The 9,271-nt window shown below is 39.3% G+C and overlaps 1 protein-coding gene across 2 annotated transcripts; it reads left to right on the top strand.

Moving 5' to 3' along the window:
* Positions 1-3,834: 3,834 nt before the first annotated feature.
* LOC144705335 (glycine-rich RNA-binding protein 4, mitochondrial-like) lies at positions 3,835-6,028 on the top strand. Of its 2 annotated transcripts, none has more exons than XM_078577950.1 (5): positions 3,835-3,940; positions 4,366-4,484; positions 4,577-4,645; positions 5,323-5,429; positions 5,771-6,028. In XM_078577950.1, the coding sequence occupies exons 2-5, from the start codon at positions 4,376-4,378 to the stop codon at positions 5,930-5,932; spliced, it is 447 nt and encodes a 148-aa protein (XP_078434076.1). In that variant the 5' UTR covers positions 3,835-3,940; positions 4,366-4,375; the 3' UTR covers positions 5,933-6,028. The 2 variants fall into 2 exon arrangements, with proteins under 2 accessions (XP_078434076.1, XP_078434077.1); XM_078577951.1 differs by having other exon boundaries at positions 3,911-3,970.
* The last annotated feature ends 3,243 nt before the right edge of the window (positions 6,029-9,271 follow it).

The raw sequence follows: 9,271 nt of genomic DNA, 5'->3' as shown, positions 1-9,271 counted from the left end.
ATATTTAGTTTTCAATCATTTATAAAATTAAATAGATAATTATTTTCTCATGTTTTATAATGATGTGTGAAGTTCAATACTTTAGAAAAAAAACTTATAATCTTGAATGATGTGTGAAGTTTTATTGATATTTTTTTCAGTGGTTTTAATTTTTTTTAGAGATTACTTTGTGATATTGAAGAAATTTTTATGGAGATTTAATTTTATATGCCTTTGAAAATCACATAGGTATTTAATTTTTAAAGTCTTATAAAAATTACACATATTTAATTCTCAATGCCCATCATTATTTGGAGATATTTGTTTGCCAATGTTTTTTAGCTTTGAAGGAAGAAAAAACTTAATAATTTATGAGTGTATTTTAAAGATTCTAAATAATTTGATATATGTATTTTAAGTCTCAGTCTTAAAAATCCATGAATAAATTTATTACATATGAAATTATTAAAATACACAAGTTAGTAGAAACATCACTATGTAATCACAAAATATTTTATAAATTCAGATATTCTACTAGATGGCATGCACGTCTAAACATTATTTCACATAATAGATGTTATCATCAGTTTTTGATGTTTTGATGTACTGCAAAAGACAATTTATCGATGCCTACTAGTAAGTGATGGGCCCTTGAAGGAGATCCTCTTAGAAGCTTAAAATAATCCTCTAAAAGTGCGTAGATACCGACAAAATACTTCGACATATTAATCTTAGACATAATCGTCTATCTCATCTACACCTTTTTAGAGGTGCAGAGTTTTCATTTTATCTTGTTATGATTTATTGTGCATTAAATTATCTTCGAACATATTTTACATGCCTTAGAAATAGAAAATATATCTTTTGGGCGTGTTGGCTTTTGATCTTATGATGAAAAGTGGTCAATACAAGGCTTTTAAATTTAGTTAGTATTGTTGCTAGTTTTGTTTTTCCTATGTTTGAGTTTTTTTTTCAAAGATATTGTGATAATGTACGACCCTGGCCCTTCAGTGGCCTATATAAGCCCCCATTGTAACTTTAAGGGATTATTATTAAAGTGTTCTATTTTGTTGAGAAACATGTTCTACATTTCCTGTGTTCTCTTTTTTATAGAGTGCTCTATTGTTTGTGAACTCAAGCGTTGGAGTGGATAGTTATGTGAATTTAGTACTTAGTTGATTCAAGTTGGGTAAGATTTGTTGATTCAAGTCATGGTTCTGTGTTGTTTCTACCTTATGGCTGCATCATGTGTCCATCCTTTAGATGTATCCATGCAATCTTCAGGACATTGAATCCTTTAGATGTTTATGTGATAGGTTGGGTTTCCAACCTGTGGGGTACCAAGCTACACTTTGCATTCTATAATATACAAAAAGTCTATGCCGACTATCTTATGGAACCCTACTTTCATTGGTTACCGTGCAGGTAGTGTCCTTCATCTCTTTCATTCTCTTAGAGTGACTTATGATATGGAAAACTGTCAATACCTAACTGCTGACTCCAGTTAGTATAGATTTATAGGATAATCATCAAAGAACTCACTTGATATTCCACTACTTTGGCCAAGAACTTCATCACATTGTATTCCTTGAGTTGTCTCCTCTTATACTAGGGGAGGAAGATCACACATTGATCACTCATTCATCTACATGAGCTTCTTATTGTATTCGAGCTAAGAAAATTTTGGAATTCCATGAATGGAAACTCGTAGGTCATGTTAAAAGCATAAGCATCCATCCACATGGCTTTAGTGTCTCATTTCTAATGACCACTTAGACAATAATGATTTGAATACGCCTGACTGATAGTTTGGTATAATGATATTCAGGAATTAATACATGTCAATTTAATGAACTATTTTCTCTAAAGAACCAATTATGTGGCATTTGTGTCCCTGAGCTAATGACCATCGATGCAATGACCCAATGCCTTTTTGATATTCATGGTTAGGATGAGGTTTTAAATCAGGATGGAACATCCTTGATGTCTCATGTATTGAAATGAAGAAAAATATGTAATTGTAAGAACCACTGCCATGAGGTAATCAGAAACCCTTGCTAATAGCAGTGTTGGAGCCCTTGGTGAGGTTGTGATGCTCGATGAGCGTTTAATGGCACTAAAAAATATGACACTAAATGTATTTTTTATCCTTGAATAAGAAACTAGGGGCACCCACTACACACCAACCATATTACACTTTCTCTGTTAGTCAATCAACCTCCTAGCTTAGTGCAATACTACTAACACAATTTGATATCCATCAGACATCATTATCACAAATCAAGGAATGATATTCTTATCCTCTCATGTTGTACAGGGAGGGCAAGAATAACCCACTCACTTACTCATAAATGACACTGGTTTCTTAAGAGCATAGCAGTTGCCCCTGTAGAGCATACTTTATCTGCTCTTTGGTAATTTTTACATACACAAGTTTTATCTGCTCGTTGGTAATTTCATATACAAGGAAATTCTGATAGGAAATATTAATGAGATACTCATGATTGTGAAATACTCAACGCCAGTGAGAACATTGAATGCGGCACAATGCTCACACCGGAAAACACAATGACAAGATTGGCGAAGTTACTCCCTGTTACAAGGATTTTGAATATACTCAAAAATATTTTTTAATTGAAAAACACACAATGATATTTTTTTATGGAGAAAAAGAAAAGCTGAATTTTTCTATTATACTACTTGAGAGGCTCTCAACTAAGGAAGTCCAAAATAGCACTATTTTCCTAAATATAGTTACTTCAGGATAAAGTGCCAATCATCTAAAGTCACTATATTTAGGAAAATAGTGCTATTTTTGTTTCAACAAAAATATTTACTGAATGGTGAAGGATCAAGTTTATGACCTTTTGTTTTTAATTCCAATTATCGTAAATTCAAAAAATTTAATTCTAAAATTACTTATTGAAAGTAAGTTTGACAAGGTAAAAAATATTGAATGGTTAATAGATTTCATTTATTTCTATCTCAGTTAAAATAAAAATTAATTTTTTGATTTTTTAACTACAGAAATCACATATATCATGCCATTAATTGAATTGGAATGCATAAACTGAGTTATTAAATCCACTAAGGAAACAAATGTTAATTACAATAATGATTAATATTTTTTGTATTTTAATTTAAAATTTTCAAGTTCATAAATTACATTTGTAACATCACTAATTTAATTATAAACTTTAATAGATGTTAATAAAATTAAGAAAAAAACACTATTTATTGCTATTTTTAAAACCCAAGTATACCTTTTCAAATTTAAAGTTTTAGTTCCTAGATTTCACATATAGTTAGACAAATTAAATGGAACATACATATAACATATTCAAATATCTGAAGAATTATATATTAAGCGTTTGATGGACTACATTTATCAACAGTTATGTTTAATTTTATAATTATTTTAATTAATAAGCTTAATATGATTCTCTCGTAATTCATGTATAGTCTCACTAATCTAAATAAAACGTATAAGATGTGAATTTTAATTTCTCAAAGGAAATTCTCTCAACCCACTAAAATAAAGAAGAGATCTTGGTTCAGGTAGACAGCAAGATATACGTATACAAAAGAAAAAAAGGAATACGCTGAAAAACAACACAGAATCAACCATTGAAAAAGTGAGGAGCAAGAGAGAAGCAGGGCTAGATTTTTTTCCTGATAATTGATTTTTATCTATTTCAGATTCAAAGTATAAGAATACTGCATAAAAAAATCAAGCAATTTGATTGTAAAAAAATTAGCCACTCTTTCAAAGTCTAATATTTACCATCACACTAATGAATGTTAAAGTGGGGGATAAATCCGGAGATATTTACCGGTCCACAGGTGGGACCCATGCATAAATCCGCTACAAAAAAGACCAGCCTTCTTACGTTTGCCCTTCCTGAGATTTATCCGTCTCCTTGCTTAAACCCTAGCCGCTTCTCTTCTTCAGTGCCCAGAGGTACGTACTTCGTCGTGCTCTAGAAGTTTGGTATGATCTCGTTTCTTCTTGATTCGCTTATCGAGTTCTTCTTTCATTGATGTTCATGCGTAGCTCCCTCTTCTTGGCAACCCAGCTGCTTCGAATGATCTTAAGTTTTTTAAGACTGTATTTGATCGAGATCAATGATCATGATGAGTAGATTTTGTAGTTTCTTTTTCAATCCGTTTGATTGATTTTTCGTCATCGATGTCGACGGCCGTGTAGAAGAGACGTCCGTTGAACGCTGGGTTTTGCGATTTTCGATTTCTTTGTTATTTCCGAAGTACCTACTGCAGAGTTCTATGTATGAAACTGGTCTGTTGTTTAGACTTTGTGTCATCGCACTCTTTAGCATGTTTCTTCCGGCGATCTAAGTGCAATACTGAGGTTTGAAGTTGTGGCAGGTGAGACAAGATGGCGTTTATGAGCAAAGTCGGGGGCATCCTTAGGCAAAGCATTTGTAGAAATGCTTCGCCAGCGCAACAACTTCGTCACATGTCTTCTAATAAATTGTTCGTCGGAGGTAAATTATTTCAGCCCGAAATATCATCTCAGCATGTAACCGTTTCTTCATGGTGGTTTGATCGTCATGTGTCTTTCTTAAACTGACTCTAGGTCTCTCCTTCGGCACTGATGATCTTACGCTTAAGGAAGCATTCGACAGCTTTGGTGAAGTCACTGAGGGTGAGCTTTTCTCTATTATTATATGTCTTAAGTGTCTTTGATCACAAGGAAAATTCATGTATTTATGTTTTCTCATTGGATGGTTTTGGCATAATTTATGATGGGTTCAGTATAATTTATATCCGCGTATTTTTCTCCTCGTTTTTTCATTATAACGTAGTAGTCTGCCGTCAGGCTGAATTCGATCTGATCAATCGCCCCAATTTGGCTTGAACTTGTCAAGATGGTCGTTTGATGATCAATTATCCATTCCATCTGTTTCTATCATGATCAAGATGGCCATTTTTGGTTGTAATTTGGTCGATCACCAAATCGGATCAAACGCAATGTAATCTTAAGATTCGTTTTATCCCACATTCTCAGTCATGATTGTAATAAAAGTCTCAATCGATATCAGTTACCCTGATCAGCCGAAAAGGTCAGTTTGATCGGTTGGCCCATCCGATGATTTAATGTCTTTCAGATTAATGGGCTCATCAAACTAGATCGTCCCAGTAAGCAGAACGGGTCCATTAGGCTCATTTGATCGATCATGTTGAATCCCTCGAGAATTACTTTTTCATTTTTTCATCAATGAGCCTCATCTCTCAACTTCACTTGAGTTTTTTTGCACTTACTCTAATTCTTATCGGAATGTAAACAAAGATTATTGATTTTTATCATTATACTGCGCACAGCAAGAGTGATCACAGACCGAGACAGCGGTAGGTCTAGAGGATTTGGGTTTGTGAACTTCACCGACGGCGAATCTGCCAAGTCGGCTTTAGAAGGAATGGATGGCCAGGTTTGCCGCTCTCTCTCTGGCTTTCTCTCACTTTCTATTTCTTTAGAAGAACCTCACTTTTCTTTCCCTATCGATAAAAAATTTAATTGTTATTTATGGATACCCATCTCTTTCTTTCGCTTTCTGTATACCTCTACCGATTAAATACATTAACCTGGCGCAAGGAAAATATATCTTCTCTCTCAAAATCGAATGTCTTTGTGATCTCTCTCCACTTGTACATCTGTACGGATTTCTCTCTACATGTATCGACGGATTTCTACCAACCTCATTCCAATTTCACATTCAATGGCTTTAATTTTTGATCTTATACAGTGTAAAATCTTGGTTATTAATGTTAGGAATTAAACGGAAGGAATATTCGGGTGAGCTACGCCAATGAAAGAACGGGCGGCGGCGGCCGAGGCGGTTATGGCGGCGGCGGCGGCTATGGCGGCGGCGGCGGCGGTTACAGAGGCGGAGGAGGATACGGCGGCGGCGGCGCCGCCAACGAGGACTTCTAAGTGCTCTTCTTTCCTTCACTCTCTATACGATTTTCTTTTTGACTTATCTCGGGTTGAAATAGGCTTAAAATAGAGCGAAATTATCTTGTTGACCTATGGGTAAACCTCTTTTGGGCTGTTGACTTGGGTCTCTCCTCCACGGCCCATTATCTCTCTCTCTACATTTCTCTCTCTCTTCACTCTTCCACTGGAGGCAGCGGCGATATTATAATAACAGTCAGTGGGTGACTCGTTATGATATCTCTCAGAGGCCTGCTTCTCAGGCCAAGAAAGCGAATGCTTAACTGCTCTGGCTTACGTTGCTCTCTCTCTCTCTCTAAACTTCTCTCTCTAGTTCACTCCAATTCATTCTCTCTCTATCCCACCCTCTACTTCTTCTTTCCCTTATACCACTCTAGACATCTCTCTCTAGTTCACCCCCATTCATTCTCTCTCTGTCCCTTCCTCTCTTTCTTTCCCATGTCCCTTCCTTTCTCTAAACTTCTCTCTCTAGTTAACTACCCTTCATTTCTCTCTCTAACCCTCCCTCTCTTTCTTTTCCATGTCCCTTCCTCCCTCTTAACTTCTCTCTCTAGTTCACTCCCATTCATTCTCTCTCTATCCCTTCCTCTCTTTCCTTCCCTTGTCCCTTTCTCTCTCTAAACTTCTCTCTCTAGTTCACTCCCATTCATTCTCTCTCTATCCCTTCCTCTCTTTCCTTCCCTTGTCCCTTTCTCTCTCTAAACTTCTCTCTCTAGTTCACTCCCATTCATTCTCTCTCTATCCCTTCCTCTCTTTCTTTCCCATGTCCTTTCCTCTCTCTAAAATTCTCTCTCTAGTAATCTAGTTCACTCCCATTCATTCTCTCTCTATCCCTCTATCTTTCCCTTATCCCATTCTGTCTCTAAACTTCTCTCTATTTCACTCCCATTCATTCTGACTCGAACCCTCCCTCTTTCTTTCCCTTGTCTGTTTCTCTCCCTAAACTTCTCTTTCTACTTACCTCCCATTCATAGGGATTGGGGATTCGGACAGATCATTCAAATGTTCGATCGGATCGGGCCTTCGAACGGTCGAATCCGAACACTGATCTGTCCAGTTCAGATCCGATCTGAACATGATCTGCGCATCTGTTCGGATCAGTTTGTTCGAACAAGATGGATGTTTGGATCGAATGTTCGAATACGATCCGTCAGATCGAATCGAATGTTTGAATCCAGCGGCTCCAGTGCCGGCCAGCAGCTGCCCATCGCCGCCCAGCGGCCGCCAGCTCCGGCCAGCGCTGCCCAGCGCCGCTCAGCGGCCCCAATCTTGGCCAGCAGTGCCAGCACGGCCAAACGGCCGCCAGCGGTGCTCATGGCCGCCAGCGACAGCCAGCGGCCGCCAGAGAGAAAGTCCCTGGCGGTCGCTGGCGCAGCTGGCCATTTGTTCGAACTTGTTCAAACAAGTTTGAACAAATGGCCATCGAACACGAACGAACCAAATTGTTTGTTTGAAACTTTCGATCGAACACAAATGGAGGGTCTGTTCGATCATAAGGTTCGAACAGATTGTTCGAATCGGCATTTGTTCGTTCGAATCTTTCGATCAAGATTCGAACGATCCGATCCGATCCAATCCCGGATGCCTACCCATTCATTCTCTCTCTATCCTTTCCCCTCTTTCTTACCCTTGTCCCTTCCTCTCTCTAAACTTCTCTCTAGTTCACTCCCGTTCATTCTCTCTCTGCCCCTCCCACTCTCTTTACACCCTTTCCCTGTCTAGTTCACTATCTCTCTACGCCCCTTTTTTTCTTTCCCTTATCCCATTCTCGCTCTACATTTCTCTCTCTAGGATACTTCCCTGTGTTTCTCTCTGATGGGGTCTATTTCAATGGAAAGTGGGCCTACATGGGAGATGGAAGTGGACTCTTCGTGGGCAATAAATAGGCCCATTTAAGAGGGGGGGGCCGCCTCCTGAAGTAAATAGACCAGCTGGCAGGAGTGAAGAAGAAGGTTAGGATTGAGGAAGAGGGTTGACCGGGGTCAAAGGAGAGAGGTGGAATGATTCGGATCGTGGTTGCGGGCACGTGGATGGGTCCCGGCGGGGACCGATAACGCGGACGGGCCAGCGACCTCCTTCTGAGCTGGCTTACCGTGGGCCCCACACGGGTTCTCTCTCTCTCTAGCGGCAGTCGCACCCCACAGGTGGCTATTTCTGATGTCAACCTGGGGAAGTCCAATCCCTGCTTAGCTGTATCCCTCTCTCTCTCTCTCTCTCTCTCTCTCTCTCTCTCTCTCTCTCTCTCTCTCTCTCTCTCTCTCTCTCTCTCTCTCCCTCTCTCTGTCCTCTATCCCTTCGTTTAGACTGACTGGGTTCATGGGTTATCTCTCTCTCTCTCTCTGTCCTCTATCCCTTCGTTACTGATTGGGTTCATGGGTTATCTCTCTCTCTCTCTCCTCAATCTATCTGCAGATGGACAGTTCTTGTATGTCTCTCTCCTCTATCTGTGGATGTGTTGACTTATGTTCCTCGGTCCTCTCTCTCTCAGTATGCAGATTGGCTGAGTTATGAATGTCTCTCTCCTCTATCTGTGGATGTATTGACTTATGTTCCTCTGTCCTCTCTCTCTCAGTATGCAGATGGGCTGGGTTATGAATGTCTCTCTCCTCTGTTTACTTGAGAGGATGGACTGAGTCATGAATGTCTCTCTCCTCTCTTTACTTGAGAGGATACACTGAGTCATGAATGTCTCTCCCCTCTCTTTACTTGAGAGGATGGACTGAGTTATGTATGTCTCTCCCCTTTCTTCACTTGAGAGGATGGACTGATTCATGAATGTCACTCTCCTCTCTTTACATGAGAGGGTGGACTGAGTCATGAATGTCTCTCTCCGCTCTTTACTTGCGGAAGGACTGAGTTTCTCTCCCCCCCACTCCTCTCTATCTGTAGATGCACTGAGTTCAAGAATGTCTCTCTCCTCTATCTCAATCTACAGATGGACAGAGTTTATGTTCCTCTATCTCTGTCTCTCTCTCTCTCATCTACCTGTCGATGGGTCTTAGCTCACGCTCTTCTCTCCTCTTTCTCTGTAGATGGACCCATTCGACGTTTCTCTCTCTCTCTCTATCGCTAGTTTCTAAACGGACTATGTGAGTTCATGGACAGAGTGAGTTCATATTCATCTCTCTCTCTCTCTCTCTCTCTCTCTCTCTCTCTCTCTCTCTCTCTCTCTCTCTCTCTCCCTTCTCTATCGCTGCTTAGCTGTATCCCTCTCGCTCACTCTCCTATCGTCAGAATGATTGGGTTCTCGCACCTCTCCATCTCTCTCTCTTCCCTCTCTATCACATTCACATTTCACAAGCTCAGCAGGAGATGATA

The sequence above is a fragment of the Wolffia australiana genome, chromosome 7, assembly GCF_029677425.1.
Source record: "Wolffia australiana isolate 7733 chromosome 7, ASM2967742v1".
Classification (NCBI taxonomy): domain Eukaryota; kingdom Viridiplantae; phylum Streptophyta; class Magnoliopsida; order Alismatales; family Araceae; genus Wolffia; species Wolffia australiana.
The sequence above is the reverse complement of the archived record's forward strand: the minus strand, read 5'-3'. Positions and strand labels throughout refer to the sequence as shown.

What these genes read in the sequence shown, in the direction of transcription:
- LOC144705335 (XM_078577950.1), top strand. Translation starts at nt 4,376, where the DNA reads ATGGCGTTTATGAGCAAAGTCGGGGGCATCCTTAGGCAAAGCATTTGT. An exon ending in CTTTGGTGAAGTCACTGAGG is followed by an intron (nt 4,646 to 5,322) that starts GTGAGCTTTTCT and finishes TACTGCGCACAG; the next exon opens with CAAGAGTGATCACAGACCGA. An exon ending in TAGAAGGAATGGATGGCCAG is followed by an intron (nt 5,430 to 5,770) that starts GTTTGCCGCTCT and finishes TATTAATGTTAG; the next exon opens with GAATTAAACGGAAGGAATAT.